This window comes from Arvicola amphibius, chromosome 1 (genome assembly GCF_903992535.2).
Source record: "Arvicola amphibius chromosome 1, mArvAmp1.2, whole genome shotgun sequence".
Taxonomy (NCBI): domain Eukaryota; kingdom Metazoa; phylum Chordata; class Mammalia; order Rodentia; family Cricetidae; genus Arvicola; species Arvicola amphibius.
In genome coordinates this window covers 12,882,564-12,907,319 of record NC_052047.1, presented here as the reverse complement: position 1 = coordinate 12,907,319, position 24,756 = coordinate 12,882,564, and the positions used below count along the sequence as shown (strand labels likewise).

Below are 24,756 nucleotides of genomic sequence, written 5' to 3'. Positions count from 1 at the left end.
TATGACCAGAGCAGTACTAGGATTCCCAGCGGCCTCTGAGAGCTTCTGGCTGCAGAGAGGAGGAGCTGTGACATCCGTGAAGGCTGCCTGTTCCCAGAAAGGAGACTGCCGGGTGAGCAGAGAACATTTCCGGGGCTGGAAGTTAAGTCATCTTTGAGAGTGAAGAGAGAGACGGTAGCTGGCTAAGAAGCCCGTTTGGCTTCTAGGTGTTCTGAGCTCTTTTCCTTTCAGTTCCTTCAATCGTTGAAGTATCTTGAGTATCTGGGAGCAAGAGAAGACACAGACAACACAGCAGTGTGGAGGCCACAATCCTGGGAGCCCAGGCTCCTACTCACTGACGTCCTAAATAGAGAACCAGGGACCACATGAATTTCCCCTGTCCTGTCTCTCAAGAAACAAGCATGTTTTCCCACTGAGAGTGAATTCACTCTCTCTCTCTCTCTCTCTCTCTCTCTCTCTCTCTCTCTCTCTCTCTCTCTCTCTCTCTCTCTCTCTCTCTCTCTCTCTCTCTCTCTCTCTCTCTCTCTCTCTCTCTCTCTCTCTCTCTCTCTCACACACACACACACACACACACACACACACAGACATGTTATTGTTTAAGTCCCACCTAATACTTTCATCTGTGGCAAATCAGAGGCCTAGCCCAATTCTAGAGGAGCAGTAACTCGGCTTACAGAGAGGCAGGTGCCGAAGAGGGGCCTCCTAGGGGAGTATCCAGGGCTGTTTGACTGTGTGTGATTTTACCATATACCGTGACGAGTTTTATAGATGAAAGCCCTATAACTGGTCCCGTGCTTTTCGTACGGGCATCTGAGCACCGTTTGGAGTGAAATTCCTTTGCTGAATCTCTTGCCTTATCGTGGCTCTGGGCAGACCTGGAAGGACGCCTAACAGAGGCGTGCAGAGGACAGCACTGCAGATGCTTTCATTTGCTTTCAACATCTCAAATTTAATCATTCACCAAACTGTGGTCCAGGGGTTGATTGATGTAGTTTATTATGGACTGTATTTCTTTGGGTCATCTAACTCGAACGCCCAGCAAGTTCTTCAATCTCAAAGAACCATTCAATAGTGAGATTGAATATTCCAGTCACCTGGGATGTCTACACCCAAAGCAAGCCTTTGATCTACAGATAACTCTATTAAAATTATGTTTCCTATATATGGATCTTAAATCTAGATTCCTATAATTTATACTCCTTGATATTATAACTACTTCCCGGGTCAAAGAGAAGACATCTAATCTCTCTGTCTTTTGGCAGCATTTCAAGACTTTGAAGAGCCCAAGCATGTCTCTACAAGTCTTGCTTGCTTTTCACAAACTGTTGATGATGAAGATGTTAATAATGATAGCAACACTAGTAGTAGTCAACATTATTGGGTGTACAGTCAGATGCGTGCTCTCGGCTCCTGCTTCTGTGCCTGTTGCCATGCTCCCCGCCATGATGGCCATGGACCAATTCTCTGAAACTGTAAGCCAACCCCCAATTGAAGGTTATAAGTTGCCTTGGTTATGGTGTTTCTTCACATCAATAGAACAATAACTAAGATATATAGCATCAGGCTATTGGAAGACTAGATGGCATTAACAGAAATGTACAAAATAGGAAAATGTAATTAATTCATGGGCAGACAACATGGATGCATTAACTGAATTCCATTCTGAGAGATGTGGGGCTTACCTGGTTTACACATAGAGGCAAATCTTCCAGCAATGGTATTAATAAAGGAGGCCCAGAATAATGTGGTGCCAATTGCTGGCTCACACTAGAAGGTCCTGCTGTAGACTATGATATGCTAGGTGTTATCCTAATCAACATATATGCATATTTTTATTTGAATATGTGTGTTAATATGAATCACACAACAGTAATATAAAGAAAATAGTATCTCAATTTTCCAGATAAAATGAGGCCTTGAGAAGTTAATGTGCCAGAGTTAGACAGCTGTTAAGTAACACAGTCTAACTTTGAACTAAGTACCTATCTCTGTATGGCCAGCCACTTTCCCTCTAACACTGGTCTGGGCCCCTGGCAGTGGTGGCACACACCTTTAATCCCAGCACTCAGGATGCAAAGGCAGGCAGATCTCTGACTTCGAGGTCAACTTGGTCTACAGAGCAAGTTCCAGGACAACCAGGCCTACACAGAAAAACCCTGTCTTGGAAAAAAAAAAACCCACATAAATAAATAAACAAACATTCAAATCCAGTCTTCAGCATTCCCTTTAAAGGTTGATGAAAGTGGAGAGACCTTGACTTGTGACTGAAAATGGTCGGTCAGAAACTGATTTCTAAGCAATAAGTGAATAAGCTCTGGGGTTTTAAGAGGTCTGATGGGGAGAAAGAGGATGGGTAGAGGACAGATACACAGGTTTCAGAAATATTTTGTAATGTTGCCTTTACAGGCATATTAGCTAATCCTAGAAACTGGTCTGAGTTGCTAGAACCTAAATAAAATGTCTTGAAACAAAATATAGTGCTCAAATCAGTAAGACACAATTTAAGTTTAAAAATTGTATATTGCCATCTTGATAACTAAGTCCTAAGTGCCTGAAATCACAATTGAATGCCACGTAAGCTAGGGCCTCTGCTTACAGAAGTTTCACATTTCATGCAGAATGTGAACTTTGTAGAAGTGGAGATGACACCATCCCTGTACCCTAGGGATGTGATCAATAAGAAGTAATGAGCCAGGTAGTGGCGGCACACACCTTTAATTCCAGCCCTCGGAGGTAGAAGCAGGTGAATCTGAGTTTGAAGTTAGCCTGGTCTACAGAGTGAGTTCTAGGACAGCCAGGGCTACACAGCGAAACCCTGCCTCAAAAAAACAAAAGAGGGCTGGAGAGATGGCTCAGTGGTTAAGAGCATTGCCTGCTCTTCCAAAGGTCCTGAGTTCAATTCCCGGCAACTACATGGTGGCTCACAACCATCTGTAAATGAGGTCTGGTGCCCTCTTCTGGCCTGCAGGCATACACACAGACAGAATATTGTATGCATAATAAATAAATAAATATAAAAAAAAAAACAAAAGAAAGGGGAGAAGGAGGAAGAGGAGGAGGAGGAGTAACTAATAAGAAGTTGAACATGTTACCCAACTTAAGTCTTTTGGTTTCAATACAGACCACTGTAATTCATACTTCTCATTTATCTACTTATTCAAGCATCAGTAAAGGACTTACAAGCCTAGTAACTATTGTTACATTCCTTTGCTCTAAAGAACCTACCACCAATGGGCATTGGTAATCAACTCACACGTAAGTGCTTTCTGGTGTGATGTACTAAGAAAGGATGTGTCTTAGTTACTATTGCCGTGAAGAGATGCCATAACCAAAGCAACTTATAAAAGAAAGTATTTAATTGGGGACTGGCTTACCGTTTCAGAGGGTGAGTCCATGACCATCATGGCAGGGAGCGTGGCAGGAGACAGGCATGGGTGATGGAGCAATAGCTGAAAGATTACATTGGACCCATGAGTTGGAGACAGAGAGAGACAGACAGACAGGCAGAAAAAGAGACAGACAGACAAATTAGGCCTGCCAAAATCCACCTCCAGTGACACACCTCCTAATCTTTCCCAAACAGTTCCACCAACTGGGACTCAAACATTCAAATATTTGAGCCTTTGGGGTGGGGGGGGGGCATTCTCATTCAGGCCACCACAAGATGGTTCACCTTTGTGATTTGGGCTAGCTACTTTGTGGCAACTTTGTCACAAGCTAGAGTCATTAAAGAGCAAGGAGCCTTAATTGAGAAAATGCCCCCAAAAGATCTGACCGTAGGCGAGACTGTTGGGCGTTTTCTTAATTAGTGATTGATAGGGGAGGGCCCAGCCCATTGTGGGTAGGACCACTCCCAGGCTGGTCCTGCATCCTATAAGAAAACAGGTTGAGCAAGCCACAAGGAGAAAGCCAGTAGACAGCATTCTTCCATGGCATCAGCTCCTACCTCCAGGGTCTTGCCCTGCCTAGGTTCCTGCCTCACTTAAGTTCCTGTCTTGACTTCCTTCGGTAATGAGCAGTGTAGAAGTAAAAGCCAAATAACACACCCCACCACCACAAGCTGCTCTTGGTCATAGTATTTTATCACACCAATGATAACCCTATGACTTGGTTCTTTGTCAAACACGTTTAATTGAATTTAAGCAAGAGGAAATGATAATCAAATGCAAGTTTGGGAACAAATAAAATTAAACAACTAAACTCTTTAAAGCAATTAATGTCTGGGGGAAAAGTTAATGTTTGGAAAGGAAAAATATGATAAAATCAAGCTATTGCTGCAGAATAGGAAGCCTTAGAAACATGGCATTTAGGGGCTAGAGAGAGGTCCTATTGCTTTTGCAGGACCCAACACCCACTTCAGACAGATCACAAGTACCAGAAACTCCAGTTCCAGGTACTCTGATGCCCTCTTCTGGGCTCTAGTGGTACTTGCACTTATGTGCACACACCCATAACACAAATTTTTAAATTGAAAATAAATATTTAAAAACATGGTAATTAAATATGATAAACAATCTTTGATTGTATCCTAGTTTTGTTTGCTCATTTGTTTTCCTTTAAAAACCATTCTTGGGACTCTTAGGATGTTTGAACATATACTGTATAACATATGACTGTATAATAATAACGTAAACTCTTTAAATGGGATACTACAGTTGGATGAGAGAAATGAAGTATTAGGGGATTATAGAACATAGCATTGAGGTAAGTCCTTCAAAAACTAGAATCAGAACTACCATACGATCCAGCAGTTCTGATGCTGGCTCTAGATCCAAAGTTGGCGAAATCAATTTGCCAAAAAAGATACTTGTGCTCCCATGTTTATAATGGTGTTATTCACAATAGCTGAAAGTCTGGAGTCAACCTAGATCTCCATCAGTGGGTGAATGGATAAAAAATATGTGCTACATATAGCAAGTGGGATATCGTTCATCCAAACAAAAAATAAAATCTTGTCACCTGCAGCAAGCAGTATGGATGGAGATGGAGGTCATGATAGCGTCATTGAACTCTGATGTTCAGTCAGCTGCGTTTTTTAAATGCATTTTGACTTCGAGTATTTTGAACTTACAATGGGACTATCAAGATGTAGCCCCATCATAAGTCGAGGGGCACCAGCATAATTATTTTAAAGATGGAGAAGGAAAAGGAACATGTATAATGTAGCAACATGGTCTATTTTCTTTTTCTGTGCTAGAGATCAAACCTGGGGCCACATGCATAGTAACCAAATGCTCTACCACTTCCCTATATTCCTAGCCTTACATGGCAAATTTTGGAGAAAAGTCTACAATGTTCATTGAGCCTTTTCCTTTTCAAAGGCTTAAAATATTTTTTAAAAAATATTTCAAAATAAAAATTGAAAAACATAATAAGAATAAAGAAAAGCATTCCTTTGCCTTTAGGCTGTCAGTGTTTAGGCGTCAGGGCATTGTGTGAGTAACTGTGCAGGTCTGTGTTGGGGGCAAGCAGTGCTGGGACAGCTTAAGAAAGTTAGGGCAAGTTTCCACGAAGAGTGGCAGCCAGTAGATGACTCTTCAGGGCCGTGGAGGAATTGGCTGCCAGGGTGAGACTTGTCTGGGGAGCTCCCATGCTCGGTGCAGACACAAGGATTGGAAACTAGAGAAAGGCAGGTAGCGTTCTGCAGGGAAGCCTGGCTTTTACCGTGAATACCAGTGGACTGTGGAACTTTAGGGGATCTGTGGCCTGGACAAATGGTTGCTTGGGGCTGGGGGTGGAAAAGCTTGAAGATACATGGCTATAAAGTGGGTGGAGCAAAGGAGCAAGCCAGATGCGAAGCAAGACTAAGAAGGGGAGAGACAGGGCAGCCGTTAGTGGGGAGCAGAGGGGTACAGGCATGTTTTTGTTTTTATCTGAAGAGAGAATGTACACCCAGGAGGAGCGTATAGCAGTCTGATGTGTACTTAGGAGGAAAGGCTGTCAGAGGACTGGAATGGTCACCACAGAGCATCAGTGGTGGATGAAGCAAGTCCTTAGGACTCAGGGCTCAGAGCTAAATGGAAAGAGCCCCATCTTCGTGGGGATGATGAGGCAGAATCTACTGAAGAGAAGACGTAGGGAACCTCAGACATTTGAGGCCTTCGTGAGAGCCAAGGGAGAGGTGAGCATAGGCCAGGCAGGGTAAAATCCAGGGCAGTCTGCTTGGGCAGCACAGGAACAAGCAGATGAGCCAGCCAAAAGGAGGTCACATCGCAAGAAATTCCCAAGCTGAGAGGATCACCAGTGGCTGGGATGTGGAGATGGGGGACCTACGTCGTATGGGCTCTCTGGACTGGAATCCTCCTGTAATTCATGAAACAGTACTCCCCACTGGATGCACCTGCGTGGGAGGGTGTCTGGTTTCAGCACCAACCCTTCCAAGAGCAGCTGCTGGGACTGTGTGTAGCCAGAACTGCTGGGGAACAGGTGTCCCTGCCACTTATTGTTCCTGGGTGCACAGGCAGCTCCTGAGGGCTTGGGTTCTGAAAAAGAGAACATCCCTCAGCTACATTGGAAGTCTGAGGCCAGCCTGGGATGCATGAGACCTTGTATCAGAAACTGTAAAATTTAAAAATAAATTTTAAAGGTAGAATGTGGGGGTACTACCAGAGATCTGATGTGCCCTTTACCTTACGGTTCAATCTTGCGGAATTATAGAACAATTTCAAAGCCCGGAATTTGATGCTGGCACAATGCATACGTGTAGTTCCATGCAGCACAGCCAGCACACAGGACTGTCACTTACAGCAAATGTGTCCCTCACGCTACAGCTGTGCCATGTACTCCCTCCCTCCCATCCCATCCCTAACCCTCACCACCACCGTTTTGTCTTCTCTTCCTGGTTTTGTCACTTTTAAGATTGTCGTGCAAATATTCCTTTATATTGCTGAGGAATATGTTATGGTGTGAGTGCCAACTGTTTGGTTGACCACTGAGCTTTTGAGGGACATCTTGGCTTTTTCACAGTTTGTACGGTTACTAATACAGCTGATGCCAGACTTGGTGGTCCACTCCTTTAATCCCTGCACTCGGGAGGCACCCACACCACCTACTGCCATCTACATATGTGTGTATGTGTATTGTGTATCTGCTGTGTCATATGCGCTTATGAACAGATAATTATGTGTGCATGAGTTTCCATCCCTCGGAGGTGAATATCCAGGAGTACAGTTTCTGGATCATAGAGTAAGTATATGTTTAATTTTCAAAGAAACTACCAAACTATTTTTAGGGTGACTGTAACATTTTATGCTTATGCCATTAATGTGAGAGACCAGGTTTCTCCCATATCTGCCAGCCTTTGATATAAGTTTTTATTTTAATTATTCTAGCAGGAATGTAATAACATCCCAGTATGGTTTTAATTTGCATTTACTGAGTGGCCAATGATGTTGAATTAATGAAAACAAATATGTTTTCATGTGTTTATTTTTCCATAATAAATCCTTCACATCTTTGGTCCATTTTCTAATGGGATTGTTATCTTTTTAAGATTTATTTTTACTTTATTTTATGTGTATGGGAGTTTTGTTTGCATCTGTGTCTGCGCACCATGTGTATGTGTGGTGCCTAAGGAGGCCATAGGAGGCTGTCAGATCCCCTGGAACTGGAGTAACAGATGGTTGTGAGCTGTCAAGTGGAGCTGGAAATTGAACCCAGGTCCTCTAGAAAAGCAGACTAGCATAGTCCTGGCTGTCCTGAAACTCACTATGTAGACCAGGGTGGTCTTGAACTTGCAGAGACCCGCCTGCCTCTGCCTCCCAAATGCTGGGATAGGAGTACGCCACTGCACCTGACTTCATAGCAGCCAGTGCTCTTAGCTGCCGAGCCATCATTCTAGCCTGTGATTATTTTCTTAATGTAGTTTGTAGTTGCTTTGTCTTGTCTTCTTTGAGATAGGGCCTTACAGTGTAGCCAGACTGGCCTTGAACTTGCTGTATAGCCCAACTAGATCTCAGGAGCAGCTGCTGCCTTTGTCTCCTGAGCGCTGGGGTTACAGGTATGTACCAGCTACAAGTGCTTTCTCCAGTATCATTCGAAGCACTAACTGCCAGGTGTTGATTCCAAGCCCATCATTGCTCCAACATGAATGTGAGCCCGATCTTTCATTAGTCAACACAGTCATGCCCTAGCCCCAAATCACAGTGGAGACAGTTTTTCTGACTCCCCCCTTCTCAGCTGTTTCCTGAGTTTTGCACAGTGCTTACACCCCCAGAGCAGCCTGGGTCTGTGTCTAAGCCTCTTCCTGACCTTATGATGCTTTGTGAGTTGCATGCATGCTTCGGGAATTAGATGCTTTCCCTGGACCCACATGTATTATGAAGTAAAATATAAAAGCTAGGTAGTTCCTGTGCCCTCATCCCAACCCCCGCCTCTACTGCAGCAACCAGTGTGATGTGTCTCTTATCCTGAGTAAACAAAACAGAGGATGTGGGGGTTTGCATGAAAATACCTCCCATAGGCTCATTCCCTAGTTGGTGGAACTATTTGGGAAGGCGTAGGAGGTGTGGCCTCCTTGGAGGAAGTGTGTCATGGGGGTAGCTTTTGCTGTTTCAAAAGCCCACATCATTCCCAGTTAGCTCCCTCTGCCTCTTTCTTGTGGATAGGATGTGAACTCTCAGCTACTGCTCTGGCACCATGCCTGCCAACCTCATGCCATGCTCCCTACCAGTATGGTCATGGACTCACCCTCTGGGTCTGCAAGCTTCCGTAAGTCCTTTCTTCTATAAGTTGCCTTGGTCATGGTGCCTTAACACAGCAATAAAAGAAGTAACTAAGACAGAAGTGAACCCTGGAAACATGGCCCTTTAAAAATCATGGTTGCCTTTAAACATCACCAGGCAAGAAACTATCCAAGCATGGGAGAGATGGCCTCAGTGGGGAATATCAGGTGCACTGCCCACCAGGAGAGTAGCCCTCTCTGGGGCATCAGGAGCTCTGGACATTTATTTTTAACTGCCACATCATAACGTAAATGCTTGCCCTCTGATAAGGGCACTGACTTGTTCTGAACTTTGGTCAGAGAGATTACCGGAAGAGCTCAGGAGTGGTGTGAAGCGAAAGCCGGGGCCAGAGCTGCCAGCTGAGATACCCTTAACAGAGCAAGCGGTTGTTCCGAGGCGCATGCACTGTTTGCGTCACCTGGGCATGAGCTACCAGCCGCGGAATTTGAGGAATGGATTGTTCTCTTGGAGTCACCCCATATCCCCGAATAATAGGAGCACACATTCTTGGTTTTCTGAGAGCTAATGAGGACGGCTCTGCCCAGCTGAATAAAAGCAAGGCACAGAGCAGCTGCCCGCCCACCCGCTGACCTGCCTTTCTCTCCCGGCTTCCTCCTTCTCCTGCTCTCCTTAACCCTAGGGGAGAAAGAAGGAGACAGAGAGCAGAGAAAAGATAGACCCACGCTACGGGGGTTATTAGAAGTGGGACACCACAGTTGGAGGATGAATATGGCGTATGCGGATGTAGCAGGCTAGGAGTCTCCTCACGCCCCACCCCCGTCCCTTCCTCCCTCCCTTTCTTATCTTCTTCCCTTTAGACTGGGTCAGTGTATCCACAGCTGTCCTCAAGCTTTCTGTACAGCCAAGGATGACACCCTCAGGTCTGATCCTCCCATCTCCACCTCCAGAGTGCTGGGATTGTCTGTCCTGCACTGCCATACCTGGGTTATGTAGTATTAGACATGGAATCCTAGGCTTGACGCAGGCTGGGCAATCAGTCTACCAGCTGGGTTACATACCCAGCCCAGAACTTTCTTTTATTTCAGTATTGACTTTTCCTCCGTGAGTAGCTTTCTAGAACAAAACACTGAAGGATGAGGTCACTGTTATGAGGTGAGATCATCTATTTACATGCAGGAGCTGAGAAAGCTGCCCTCTCCAAATATAACATTTGAAGGGGGGATCCCCCCTGCATAGAATTAAAAAGGAACAGCAACTCCGATGGCTGAGACAATACAAGGCCGTGACTAATTCAGCTCTGAATCACTCAGAGGTAAAGGAGCTTTGATTTAGGAAATTCCCAGCCACGCTTTGCCCTGTGTGGTATCAATGTCAACCTAAGGCCTCCTCTGAGTTTCAGTGTCACCTCCCAGCAGCAGCCAATTCTCCCCATGACTCCTGAGAGGGTCACAGGGCTGTCTGGTGGCCTAGAAGTGGCCATGTGGACAGGGAAGCGGCAAGGGCTCGTTGGCTGAGGCTTGTCTTTCTGAGCCAGGTTCTGCAGGAGGTGGCGGGATTGCTCTGTTGATTGGGGCATTGTGAGTGTTTCTGGCGAAGGGACTGTCAACAGACGCTGGGGCAACAGCTGAAGAATCATCACTGTGTCCTCTAAGAGGCCAGTCCCACCTCCTGAGCTGGACAGAACCTGTTAGCGGGAGAGTTTAATAACTCATTCCGAAAGGTGAGACAAAGCATGTGTGTAACTAATTTACCGCAGAATATGTAAACATGGCCATGAATAAACTTGTACAATTCCAAACGTCAGGGGAGCTAAGATGTCATTCAATTTCTCAGTGCCTGGATTGGATTCACTCAGGATCCCCGACTCCTATTTACTGATAGAAAACCTCTTTTCTGATTGAAAAGAGATCTGGTTACTTCTTGCATAAAACTCATGTTTTTTTGAGTAAATTCTTAGTCAACTCAAATTTTTCCTTTTCTTTGCATTCATGGTTCTGCAGGTCCTTGGGTAAGACTGTGACATCAGAAGTCTCCCTGTGAGGAAGTCTCTCTCTCTCTCTCCCTCCCTCCCTCCCTCCCTCCCTCCCTCCCTCCCTCCCTCCCTCCCATGTTTTTATTTGTTTTTGAAACAGGGTTTCTCTTTGTGTGGCACTGGCTGCCCTGGAATTTGTTCTATAGCCCAGGCTGGCCTCGAACTCACAGAGGTGCACCTGCCTCTGCCTCCCAAGCGCTGGGATTAAGGGTGTGTGCTACCACTACCTGGCTCCAGGAAGTCTCTTTAATTGGCTCTCACTTTAGAGTCTGTCCTCATGGTGTGGGAGGTCCTTCTGTCTATGTGTTGCTTTTATTGGTTAATGAATAAAGAAACTACCTTGGCCTGTTAATAGGGCAGAACTTAGGTAGGCAGGGAGAAAGAAGGGCAGAGTCAGGGAGTCACTGTGTAGCAGCCACCTGGAGACAGACATGCTGAAACTTTGCTGGTAGGCCACGACCTCGTGGTGATACACAGATTACTAGAAATGGGTTAAACTAAGATGTGAGGGTTAGCCAATAAGAAGCTAGAGCTAATGGGCCAAGGAGTGATTTAATGAATACAGTTTCTGTGTGATTATTTTGGATCTAAGCTAGCTGAACAAGAGGGCCCTCATCCAACACTCCCAGCTAATGCTCACAGTCTCACACTGCTTTCAGCTCCCAGTCCAAAGTCCATCAGAGCATTTTCAATCCTCTGGCATTTTCTCAGTCAACAAGGAGGATGCTGGGAACCATGAAGAGACCTTGGGTGTTCTTCCATGGAAAGCATGGCTATGGAGAAGCATGGGCTGGAGTTGTCTGTCAGGTCTGTCACCCACTGTCCACTGTTACTCTCCCAGCCACTCAGACTGACTTGCAGCGCTCTGAGAATATTTCCTTACAGAATTTCCAGTGGGAAGTTGAGGCCCGAGCCCTATTCTGAGTCTCTCGAATCCAGCTGAAGTTTCTATTGCATCTACCCCTGGTGTTTGGACCTTGGATCAACCTCCCTTTCTCTTTCACTTTCCTTCATTATACTCTTGAATTCGGTCTACTTGATCCATTTTTGGTGTTGATTCTTTTTTAAATTTTCAAGACAGGGTTTCTCTGTGTAACCCTGGCTATCCTGGAGCTTGCTCTGTAGGCCAGGCGGGAATTCATCTGCTTCTGCCTCCTGAGTGCTGGGATCAAAGGTGTGCACCACCACTTCCCAGCTTCTATCAAAGATTTAACAACCACACACACACACACACACACACACACACACACACACACACACATCTTCTATTTAGTTTGGAAAGAGGTCTTATATAATTTTATATCCTTTAGAGTTTCTTAGTTGTGGCAAAACCAAATTTTACCTTTTAGTATTTCACTCTAGGTTGAACAACACTGACTGAAGTCATGTGACTTGGAATTAATTGTTCTACTTTGACAATACAACAGAAGTGTCCTAGAAATTGAACAATATGTTTACTTAGGACTTTGTCTCTCAGTAAATTTTGGGTCAGCACAGTCCATTTGGGCCTGTCAATCCCTTGATGATGTTATGGTCAGAGTCTGGTATTCTGACAGGCTCATGTTCGGAGCACTTGGTCCCCAGCTTGTGGTGATATTTTGAAGATTGTAGAGTCCTTAAGAAGTAGGGCCCACCTGCTGGAAGTAGTTCACTGGGGACAGAGCAATGAGGTTACAGTCATTGCCCCTGTTCACGGCCGGTTTTCTTTGCTTCCTGGTTCATTCTAGGTGAACAGCAGGGATCTTATACTATGTAAATATTTTCCAATAAAAAAATGAGATCTCTTGAACAAAAATATATCTTTCTTCCAAGAAGCTGTTTCTTTTAGCAGTTTGGTTACAGTTAGGTAAAAGTAATCAATGTGGAAAATTGATATCACAGGTGACTCCTGTGGAAACCTACCTGGTTTCCTGGAGAAAGATGACGTCTGGGGCTGTGAACTAGCCCTGGGACACCGTGAGCAGAACTTCATGGAGAATCCTGGAGGGAGTCTGAGAAATGAGAATGCCTAGAGAATCTGGACAGTGGAGACTGCTTCTGATGTTCCAGACAGGAATAAAGACTCTATTGAAAGCTCAGCAAGGAGAGTTGCATCACATTCTAGCAAAGAATACAGCGATGTTCTTCCCATGTCCTGAAATTTTCAATGAAACCAAATGCAAAAGTTATGGGATAATTAATTTGACTGAAGAAATTTCATGAGTGTTGGTGGAGGCCGCTGGTTCATTCCTAGCTGCCCAGACTTGAAATAATCACACAGAAACTATATTATTTGCAATACTGTTTGACCAATAGCTTAAGCATATTTCTGGCTAACTCTTATATGTTAAATTAACCCATTTTTATTAATCTGTGTATCACCACGTGGCTGTGGCTTACCCGCAAGGTTCTGGCACATCTGTCTCTGCCCGAGGCTACATGGCTTCTCACTGACTCCGCCTTCTTCCTCCCAGCATTCAGTTCAGTCTTTCCCGCCTAGCTCTCTCTATTCTACCATATCACAGACCAAAGCAGCTTCTTTATTCATTAGCCAATAAAAGCAACACATAGACAGAAGGACCTCCCACACCACATGAGAGCAAAACACATGGACTGTGGCATGATTGTTACTTGCGGCTTTTAGGCAGATTTATAGAGAAAAATAAAGGCAGAGAGCAGAAAGATGTGAAAAGCAAACACTTGAACCAGGAAAGGAGTGGTTAATGCAGACCAAGATCACTCCAAGTGAAAGTGCTCACCATGTAACCCTGACGACCCCAGTTTGATCTTCATAACCCACACTTATAAAAAGCTATGATGTGGTCTGAATGAGAGTGGCTGCCACAAGCTGATATATTTGTATTTGTAATCCCCAGGTATGAATTCTTTAGGAAGGGTTAGAAGGGTTGGAAGGTGTGTCCTTGTTGGAGGAGGTGTCCACCAGATGTGGAACCAGCCCAAAAGAGAGAAATACATTGCAGTCAGCAAAGCTGGAAGAAAAGAACCATCTAAGTTCTTTATAACTGGACAGAAAGATACAGGATTTCAAGTTTACTGTATTGGTTTTTTTTTTTTTTATCTTGATTTGGTCCGGTATTTACTCACCATGTCCCCTTTCATCCCTTTGGAATGGTAATGTATAGTCGTTGCCATTGTGCGTTGGAAGTGTGTGATCTGCTTTTTTATTTTGATTTTTCAGGAGATTAGAGTTAAGAGATTGCCTTTCATCTCATAAAAGACTTTGGACTTTTAAGGAGTCTTGAGACTGTGAAAGGCTATGGGAACTTTGAAGTTGAACTGAAAGCATTTTGGACTATGATATGGCTACAAGCCTATGGGGGCCAGGGCATGGAGAATGGGGGTCAGATTTGAATGAAAACAGCCCCCAGGGGCTCATATAGTTACATGTGTGGTCCCTAGTTGGTGAACTGTTTAGGAGGTGTGGCTTTGTTGGAAGAAATGTATCACTAGGGGTGGACTTTCAAGTTTCAAAAGCCCAAGCCAGGCCTAGTGGCTCGCTCTCTCTCTCTCTCTCTCTCTCTCTCTCTCTCTCTCTCTCTCTCTCTCTCTCTCTCTCTCTCTCTCTCTCTCCCTGGTGCTTGTGAATCCACATATGGAATTCTCAGCTACTTATCCAGCACCATGTCTGCCTGTGTGCCACCATGCTCCCCATCATGAGGATAACAGACTACACCTCTGAAACTAGAAGACAGCCCCAAATAAATGCTTTCTTGCATAAGAGTTGCCATGGTCATGGTGTCTCCATAGCAACAGAACACTGACGAGGACAGGAATGCACCACCATCCTTATTGCAATAGTTATTGGAAAGATTAGCATCATTAAAAAGAAGCTTTTCAAAATTTGTACTGATACCATAGGAACAGTGCCTTAAGGATGAGCTATTTCCTGCTGAAGGCTCCAATAAGAAATAGAAAAGCCAAAGTGGTGCCCTGCTGGAAAGGGGCTGCTCAAGATAGCTCAGTTCCGGGGCTGGAGAGATGGCCAAGGGGTTAAGAGCCCTGGCTGCTCAGCAGAGAAAATCAGGTTCAATTCCCAGAACCCACATGTGACCCACAACTGTCTGTAATGCCAGGCACAGGAGATCTGATTGCCTCGTCTGGTTTCCATGGACACCAGGCACCCATGTGGTGCACAGACCTATGTGCAGGCAAAGCACTGGTATAGATCACCTTTGGAGCAGTTTGTAGTCTGTAGATGATTTCTGGATGGTGTCTACCAGCCAAGTGGCACTCTGCCAAGACAGATGTAGGTTAGGGACAGAAGTTAAAGAACTTAAAGGAAACATACCTGGAGCTTCCCCTCAAGAAGCTTAGGCTGTTAGTTGACCGGAGTGCTTATCCGGAGTCTATTTGACCTGTGAGAGGTGGATCCAAATCTTAGCATTTCATTGACTAGTTGAAGCTTACATTAACATTATTTATAATTTATATCAAAATCCACATTGTGGAAAAGTAGCTAACGGGTATATTTATAATTGGTTGATTACTAAGAGCAGTCTTTGCAAAGCAAGTTTGGAAGTTACATCTGAAACCTGTTGATCCTTTAATACGAAGCCTGTTAGCAAGGCAAATCTGCCACAGCTTGACTTTTAATCCTTCAGGGTCTTCAGTCTTCATAGGCTTGTATCTCAGGTCAGTGATTATCTAAGAGGATGCCACGCAAGCAGGTGGTGTAGGAAAATGTGCGTGGCTGCCTTTCGCTTAGATCATTGTTTTTTGTAGGCATAAGTGACAAACACAAGGTAGAGAGTGTAAACCCAGGGAAAGGGTCTGTCTCTAGGTAATAGCACAGGTCACAAGAGAGTTTCAGCTCGCACCTCTAAGCTTCCCTTACACGGATTATGCAGCAGTGAGGACCAGGTTAACAAGTGCCCAGAAGCTTCTCCCTGTGCCATTGTCACATGAACAGGGACTAGCATGCTCTGGGGACCTGGCACTGCATAGCTGGTGTTTGGAAAAGGTGGACTTAATATATACGAAAGGAAAATTTACTGAGGAGTGCACTCGCTTTCCCATATTAACCTGGGGTACTGTGACAACCTCTGTTTCCAGAGGAGTGACCAATAGCAGTACTGTTTGCTTAGCTTTGCAGCTTCTGCTTTCAGTATTCTGAGTGTAGCGTTTGGTGGGGTTTTTATATAATAAATGTACCGGATTCTTTTTATTAAAATATTAGCCAAACAGCGACCTTGAAATAATTATTTTGGGGGACACTTGAAAATTCGATCCTGGGACATAGCTCAGTGGTCAGGCATGGATTTAATGAATTTAACATTTGCAAGACCCTGCTCAATATCTAGCATCAAAAAAGTAAATAAACGTGAACTAATATAATAACCAGGAGAATGCTTGTTATCCTAGCTACTTGGGAGGGTGAGATTGTTCAGGAGTTCAAGAGTAGTCTGGGCAACACAAAAAGAAACTTTGCCTCGAATAAAACAAAACCAGACATAGAACAGAAGTTCAAGGTCACTAAATAGCGAGTTTGAGGCCAATGTGAGGTACATAAAACCATGTCTCCCCACCACCACCACCAAAGAAGAACTTACCCTGTGGTGATATTTGTGAAGATTTTACAACTGCCTGCAGATAATCTAATGAAGTCCTGCTGCATAATAAATGTTCTCTTTGAGGAAACGGTTTGCAAATGAATCTCACACGGACCTCTTTCTAAACTGACCCTGTATGCAGATCTTTCCCTTGAGTGCGTGGTGAAGTGGTTTATAGACGTGCTTGGGAGACTGGATCCTTTGCTCTCCATGAACTGCCATAACATGCAGGAGATGAGATGTCCCAGCTTTCTCATCTGTCAGTCATAATTAGATTTTCCTCGTGGAGATAAAATGCAGATTCCCGCAAGGCGTTCAGCGTGGCACTTAGTAAACGGCTCCCAGCTGGCCGGAGTTGTCTGCAGGCCCTCACAGTCCCCCACCAGCCATCTAATCTGGTCCACATGGGGGGGACATGTCTGAATGTGAGTCACCTCCCCCTCCAGGGCACGAAGGGAAGGCCAAGAGCCATGAGCAAGACCATCAAACAATCAGCTCTTTCCAGGAAGGCCAGGCCATCCTAGATGGAATGTGATAGCCTTTGGGACAAACTCCAGTGCTGTCTGCCAACTTAATCTTGAGGACTTCCTGCCTTTTGCAGTAGGTAGCTGGGAAAATATGCACCCTTCAATTCCTCTTCCCTTGAGAATAATATAACTCTCTCAAATTTGTGATCCTACTATACTCCATGTCTGGTAAAAATGAAGAGGTTGAGATTGTTGTGATTTTTATACATGTAACCTGTCTTGAGAAACAACCCCATGGCAGTTTATTCCCTATTCTCCGCTAACTGTGGGGACAGATACATTAAGGTCAGATAGGTGCTAAGACTGTTAACAAAAGGCAGAAGTCTATATTACATTGAAATGGGTAGAGACTATAGCGATGACTCAACAGTAAAGAGTTCAGGCTGCTCTTCCAGAGGACCCAGGTTCAATTCCCAGCACCCACATGGTGGCTCACAACCATCTGTTTAGTCTGGTTTCAGGGATCTGGTGCCCTCTTCTGGCCTCTATTGATACTAGACATGAACATGTTGTTTAGACATACATGCAGGCAGAACACCCATACACATAAATTTTTTTTAATCTCAAAAGAAATGTTTAATTGTAATGGGCACTTAAAAATGAAAGATGGTATAAGAGCGTCCCAGAGACACTCAGTGGTGGTTGTCTCTGACAACAAAAACCAGTAGTTTCATGTTTCCAGACATTCTCGCTGGTTTAGAGCAGCTCATCAGCTCCAAGGCAAAAGACAGAGCCAAAGAATCTCTTGGCCAGTTACACATCATCTTACAGGATGCTGTTGTCCTAAATCAGGGATGAATTTAGGAGGATAGAGAATATTTAAAACATACCCACCCTGCTAATTTTTTTTATTAAAAAAGAAGTACAATCTTGTAAAATAAGAACATCAAAGTCTAACTTTTTAATTGCTTGGACATGAAAAACAGCATGCAGGGCCCAGTGTAGAGACACATGCCTTTAATCTCACACTTGGGAAGCAAGGCAGGTTGATCTCTGTGGGTTTGAGGCCAGCCTGGACTACAGAGTGGATTCTAGGCCAGCCAAGGCTGTGCAATAAGACTCCATCTCAAAAGAAAAGAAAAATCACAAACAAATATTATTTACTCTTCTTTTAGTTTGGACACACTGGGCTGCAGGTGTGTGAGGGTCTGCACGGAGGGCAGAAGTCAGTCTTAGATGTTCTGTAGTTACTATTCACCTTGGATTTCTCTTGAGATGGGGTAGCTCACTGGCCTGGGATTCACCAACTTAGTTAAGCGCAATGTCGGGCAAAAGCCAGTTGCTCAATAAGTGTTGATTATTGTCCTTGGCAAGAGAATGATGTAGCTTCATTTAGACTTATCCAAAGGAATGGAAAGTTAGCAGAAGAGTGATGCCCTGATGGAGACAATGGTGACACACCAGACAACAAACACACGTCATTGTCACCCAGCCCCGGAGGTGGTCAGCATGCTTGACTTGCAGTTTTTCACCCTGATCACAAGAAAAATGCACTGTGTGATGGTGCCCAGCACTGTGGTGGCACCCAGCACCATGGCGGTACCCAGCACTGTGGTGGCACCCAGCACCATGGCGGTGTCCAGCATCGTGGCGGCAGCCAGCACCATGGCTGCACCCAGCACTCTTCCCATTGCCATTCAGAAGCTCACCCCACAGGTTGTGCTCCTCCATCTTCGAGGCAATAGGAGATGGATGTTTGGAAAGTGAGAAGGCCAAGCTCTGGTATTCCTCCTATCTGGTCTCAGTGTGGGTCCTGGGGCTTACTCCCAGCCGGGCACTCCGGCTTGCTTGCCCACTTCCAGCTGTGGAGTTGCTGTGGTTTGTGAGCTCCCCCACCTGCTATGCAGCCAGTTCTGTCTGCCTATTCTGCCCGAGAGGATAATTTGATTGCCTGTAGTTACTCTGTCTGGTAAAGGACAACACTCAACCTTCCCACCCTGGCAAGAAAAGAATCCTGGGGTATTTAGTGAGCATTTCAGATGAACCACAAGACTGTGGTAGGCCCTGTGTATCCGACAAATGACTCCAGCATCCCTGCCCTGGAGAAATTCCGTCTGGTTGAGAAGACAGACACACAAGTGAAGAATGTGAAAGAGTCACCCACAGCTCCTCCCATTCTCAGTCTTTGAGCCTGAGTGAGTGGGAGTCTGGAAGGGATGGTTTTTAAAGAGGTTACAGTGTAATAAAGTCAAGAATACAGACACTGGGGGGCTGGGGAGGTGGTTAAGCGGGTAAGTAGTCTGGCCATTACACCCCAAACTTCAGCAGACAGCACTGCTGAGAACATTCACAAAGCGCTCCTTTATTGAGCTGATTTAATATGCATAGAAAACCAACAAACAACAGAAGCTGGTCTTTCACTCCTCGTTAACAGACACTTAGCAGCTAACCCATCCTCGTAAAGTAGCGGGGAGGGTGTCTAGAGCTGGTGAGAGGCTGTAGTGATAGGAATACCTGGGTTGACATCCTTCCCCGTATCCCTCTCTCACACAGCACCAAGATTCAACTGATTAAGTTATTTGGACCACAAATTCCACACTGGATAAAGCAAATCAGAGTCCAGGGGGTCAGGGGAGAGGAATAGGTCAGAAAAGAAAGAAGAAATGGCAAGCTGATAAAATGATAGATGTGGGGGGTGGGGACACCCCAGCAGCTGAGTAGGACCCAGAGCTACAGCTCATATGAGGGAGGTCTCAGAGTACAGATTTCAAAATGTCTGGGCCACCCAGTGTGGAGTTTTAGGAAAAAGTACTCTTAAGTAAGGTCACTGAGCAATTACTTTCCTCTCATTTTCTGGCTGGCAGAGCCCTCCTGGTGCCTCCTTAATGGCGGAGAGAAGCAGCAAGCTGCTGATAAGCATCAGCTCGCAAGGCCACTTGATGGAATTTTTATCTTGCAAAAAGTAGGTCCTGGATGATGAGTTGAGAGATTGCCAGGCATCCCTGGAATCTAATTAAATCTCAGTTTAAAACATAAAGGTTCCATTTTAGAGTCATGGTGGGGGGGTTGTATTGAATCCTTTACTCCGGCAAATGTCTGAGTTGTTTAACAGTCATGCATTCTTAGCTTGCTGTCAATTAAATGCGAGGTTGGGAACCTGTGATGCAGTGGCTCAAGCGTGGTTTTGAGGATATCTTTATTATTTTACACAGTATTTTTGATCGTGTTCCAGATCCTCCCCACATCCTTACCCACCCGACTTCATGTTCTCTCTGTCTCAGAAAAACTAAGCAACAACAAAACCCGCAGAAAAATTTTAAAAAATTAAAAATTAGAAAGCATAAAAAGACCACCAAACAGGGGATTCATTGACCAGCTCTTCCTGGTCGTCTTGGGGTCTGCGCTGAGGTGTGGTTGATACACAGAGACAGCCCATTGGAGAAAACTGGCTTTCACTTTCCCTTCGTTATCATTGCAGATAGCTTCACGGCTCATGTTTGGTTTAGACCTGGACTAATCTTGTATGTGCTGCTGTAATCTCTCATGAGCATCAGTCCTGTTGTGTCTGGAAGATGTCTGTTTCCATGGAGTCATCCATCACCTCCGGCTCTTACAACCTTCCCACTTCCTCTTCTGCTTAGACTGACTCCTGAGCCCTGAGGGGAGGAGTTTAATGAAGACATTCCTTTTGGGACTGAGTGCTTGAAAGTCTCTCTCTCTCCACACACTGTCCAGTTGTGCGTCTCTGTTAATTACCATCTACTGTAAGAAGACCAGAATAATCACACAGAAGTTAAATTAATTACAACACTGTTTGGCTGACGGCTCAGGTGTATTTCTGGCTAGCTCTTACACCTTACCTCAACCCATTTCTATTTTTCTGTGTGTCACCATGAAGCTGTGGCTTACCAGTAAGGTTCTGGTGCCTTTCTCTTTCAGTAGCTACATGGCATCTTCCTGACTCTGCCTCCTTTTCTTCTCTATCTCTGCTTGGATTTCCCACCTTGCTATATTCTGCCCTGCCATAGGCCAAAACAGCTTCTTTATTAACCAATGGTAATAAAACATATTCATAGCATACAGAGGGGAATCCCACATCATCAAGAAGCTTCCCTTGATGAAAGTTAAGTGATATGCTGATCTATGGATATAGCAATATGCCATTAGGAGTCATTTTATTACTATGTTCTTTTATCAGAACAGTAAGTTTTTTTCTAGGTCCCTAACCTATTAGTCTCAGGTTCTTGACTACTTAACAGTGCCAGGTATGAGTTCCATCTCATGGAGTGGGCCTTAAATCCAACCAAAAAAGGTTGGTTTTACCCATAATGTTTGTGTCACTATTGTACCAGGATACCCTGCAGGCAGGTTCCAGGATTTGTAGCTGGGTGATCTTGGTTATTATTTTTCTCCTCTGGTAGTGTGTAGAATACCTTCCAATACCGCAAACGCTAGTCAGTAGGGGATGAAGCTTCTAGTTGGGAGCCAGCTTGGTTTTTTCATATTCTATGACATGAGTAAATGTCATCTTCAGCAATATGGCCTTACCATCAGGTTGTGGAGATTAATCAATAGCCTTGACTATAACCTATGGTATTTGTGGGAGGGGTTCTATGGTAATTTGGTCAATGACTCAACAAAATGTAACCCATTCCTTACACTGGAGGGGATTCTGCTCAATGGCATACAATGTCTAGTTGGGGCTTTGTCTCCCTCATTATATGGTGACTCCATTTAAATTCCTGTGTGTGTGTGTGTGTGTGTGTGTGTGTGTGTGTGTGAACATCTATAGTAGTGGGTTTCCATATGGTTTTGTAGTGTTAGTTGTGAAGGTAGTTTTTTTAAAAGATTTATTTTGTTGGTATGAGTGTGTGTCTGTCTGTCTATGTCTGTGTATGTCTATGTAGGATAGACACATATATAAAAATGTTCTCAGATGCCTGACAAGGGTATCAGATTTACTAGAGTTGAAGTCATAGGTGATTGTTTGCTTCCCGGCACCCATATCAAGAGGCAAACTCCAGCCCTCTACAGGAACAGCAAATGCTTTGAATCACTGAGCAATCTCTGTAGCCCTTGGGTAGATTTTTCATTAAACACTTAGCAATTACTAAAGATTTAAAAAAAAAACTTGACTTCAATCTTATTCTGTGCCCCAGTTATCTATAAAATAAATGTTATTATCCTTACCTCATGAGTTGTAAGAACTAAGCCAAAATAAGAGGTTCCTGGCCTTAGGAGAACTTCCAAGTTAGAATGTCTTTCTCCTCCCTCCTCTTTGTTACTCCAGTTTCCCGCTCACCTTGCCATTGTCATTCCCTAGAAGGTCTCAAAAAAGCCGGTGTAAAGAAACCCAGGCTGGGGCAATGTAGGAAAAGAGGTTACAGAGACAGAGAGACTGTGGTCGGCTGAGGAGGGAAGGGAAGATGATTGCTTAAACCCAAAAGTTCAAGACCAACCTGGACTATACAGTGAAGTAAATTTATGAGCTTTTAAGTGGATTAAGAACTACTAAATGGTTCTTTACTTATTTTAGATTTAAAAATTTGAATTGTGGGGGCTGGAGAGATGGCTCAGAGGTTAAGAGCATTGCCTGCTCTTCCAAAGGCCCTGAGTTCAATTCCCAGCAACCACATGGTGGCTCACAACCTTCTGTAATGGGGTCTGGTGCCCTCTTCTGGCCTGCAGCCATACATGGAAGGAATGCTGTATACATAATTAATAAATAAATAAATATTAAAAAATTTGAGGACATCTTAGGGAGGCTGCAGTGGTCGTTGCCACTCTCCAAGCTTCATCACGCCACCCAAGGATGACAAGAAGAAGAAAGATGCCGGAAAGTCGGCCAAAAAAGACAAAGACCCAGTAAATAAGTCTGGTGGCAAGGCCAAAAAGAAGAAGTTGTCCAAAGGCAAAGTTTGGGACAAGCTCAACAATCTAGTCCTGTTTGACAAGGCTACATACGACAAACTCTGGAAGGAAGTTCCCAACTATAAACTTATTACTCCAGCCGTGGTCTCTGAGAGACTGAAGATTCGCGGTTCCTTGGCCAGGGCAGCCCTTCAGGAGCTCCTTAGTAAAGGGCTCATCAGGCTGGTTTCAAAGCACAGAGCCCAAGTAATTTACACCAGAAACACAAAGGGTGGAGATGCCCCAGCTGCTGGTGAAGATGCATGAACAGGTTCAATCAGCTGTACATTTGGAAAAATAAAACTTTATTAAATCAAAAAAATTTGAATTGCATGTGTCTTTGTATGACTGTGTGTGGGTATGTGCAGGTGCCCACAGGAATCAGAATGTGTCAGATCCCCTGGGGCTGGAGTTACTTGCCAGTGTGAGCTGCCTGATTGTGGTACTGGGAACCAAACTCAGTTTCTCTAGAAGAGCAGCGTGTACTCTCAAGCAATGGATGCAGCTCTTCTCTGGCTCTTAGATCTTTTTTCAAGACGGTGTGGGCATCTGTTGGGTAAAAAAGTGGCCGAGGTGGCATCTGTAAAAATCAGAGCTTGCCTTGCGCTTACCAGTCAGAGTAGTTACAGGGTAGAAAGGGCTACAGGAAGTGAGACTGAAAAGCTGCTCCCTTTTTCTGACCCAAGATTGACAGTTGCTAGGAGTAAACAAGTGTAGTGAGCAGTGGGTAAAGGAATGTCAGGTGACCAATGACATCATCTCTGATGGTCAGCATCATCAGGGGTCTGCACGGCTAGGTTCAGCAGCAAGCTAGGCTTTAGTTCTACAATGCTAATTAATTACTATGGTTTTGGAAAATTGTTATTGTTTAACCAAAATGAAACAACTTCTCAAAATTGCATGGTCATGGCTAGCATTCTGGACTTTTATTTCTGTAGGTGGATGGAGAAGGGGGCATGATGGACCAGTTAGCTCATCCCTCCTGGGTGAGGTTGACATCCTCATTAGGGGGTTCTTGATATGGGGAATTGTGGAGGAGAAGGAAACTATGAAGAAGCTGGTTTCTTCTCTAAAGTAGATTGGTGCTGCCAGGAGCAGACATGTCTCATTGTCATAAAAAAGAGCCTATGTTATTAAAACATCTTAACTACCGTATTCTATAGATTTCTGAAGTGTTTGAAGATGACCTGTCTATCTAAAATATATCTTCGTTTGACCTTGAAAATATATCTAATGTGACTACAAATTTGATTATAGTAGGCGATTAATTACAAAACCTGCATTTCCTTATTATTATAAGCAGTTGGTAAGAATAATTTTCAAGGACTAGAAATATGCTTTACATTTTTAAATGACTTATATAGGTACAGTGCCTTGAACAAGAGTAGAAATGTATGTATAGGGGCTGGAGAGATGGCTCAGAGGTTAAGAGCATTGGCTGCTCTTCCAGAGGTCCTGAGTTCAATTCCCAGCAGCCAAATGGTGGTTCACAACCATGTATAATGGGATCTGATGCCCTCTTCTAGCAGAACACTGTATACTTAATAAATAAATAAAATCTTTTTTTTAAAAAAAGAAATGTATGTATAGTATGTTCTAACAAAATTAGCTTCAGTATACAAAATTTGTATACAATATACCAAAGTCCAATCCAATATAAAACATTTAAGGCTAGAAGTTGCATTTTAAAAATAGATTCAATAATCTACCTTTTTATCTTATCTATATCCTTCCTTTTTTCTTTTCAGAGTAGATTAAATAATCTACCCTTTTATCCTATGATAGCCCCCTTTTTTCTTTTCAAGTTAAGAACCTTGAATCTAATTTCCTTTATTTAGCTTTTTCCTGACCATTACCAACAATAACTTGTAATAACTAACCCCCTAAACAATGACAAACTTCTATAATCTACTGAACAACCAAAGACCACCCACCCCACCTCTAAGTGTAGTCTATGACAGCCAAGCACCAAACTGGTCTTCATTGTTTCCACTCTCAAGCGCTGTCTGTATTTGTTAAAAGGATGCCTGTTTTATTTAGAGTTGGATGGGAGGGTCAGGATGGATTTTTACTTCAGCTTTGCATTTGAATTTTGGCTCTGTTATTTATTACTT

The 24,756-nt window shown here is 44.1% G+C and overlaps 2 protein-coding genes across 3 annotated transcripts in view; both read left to right on the top strand.

The window, feature by feature from the left end:
- Positions 1 to 24,756, top strand: part of Shroom3 (shroom family member 3) — a 282,941-nt gene that overhangs the window by 64,055 nt on the left and 194,130 nt on the right. The window lies entirely within an intron of this gene.
- Positions 18,398 to 22,960, top strand: LOC119818052 (40S ribosomal protein S25-like). Its single transcript, XM_038335587.2, has 2 exons — positions 18,398 to 18,495; positions 22,525 to 22,960. The coding sequence occupies exons 1-2, from the start codon at positions 18,398 to 18,400 to the stop codon at positions 22,907 to 22,909; spliced, it is 483 nt and encodes a 160-aa protein (XP_038191515.2). The 3' UTR covers positions 22,910 to 22,960.

Coding starts and splice junctions, on each gene's coding strand:
- LOC119818052 (XM_038335587.2), top strand. CDS start 18,398: ATGGCTGCACCCAGCACTCTTCCCATTGCCATTCAGAAGCTCACCCCA. Junction 18,496..22,524: donor AGGAGATGGATGTTTGGAAA/GTGAGAAGGCCA, acceptor CCACTCTCCAAG/CTTCATCACGCCACCCAAGG.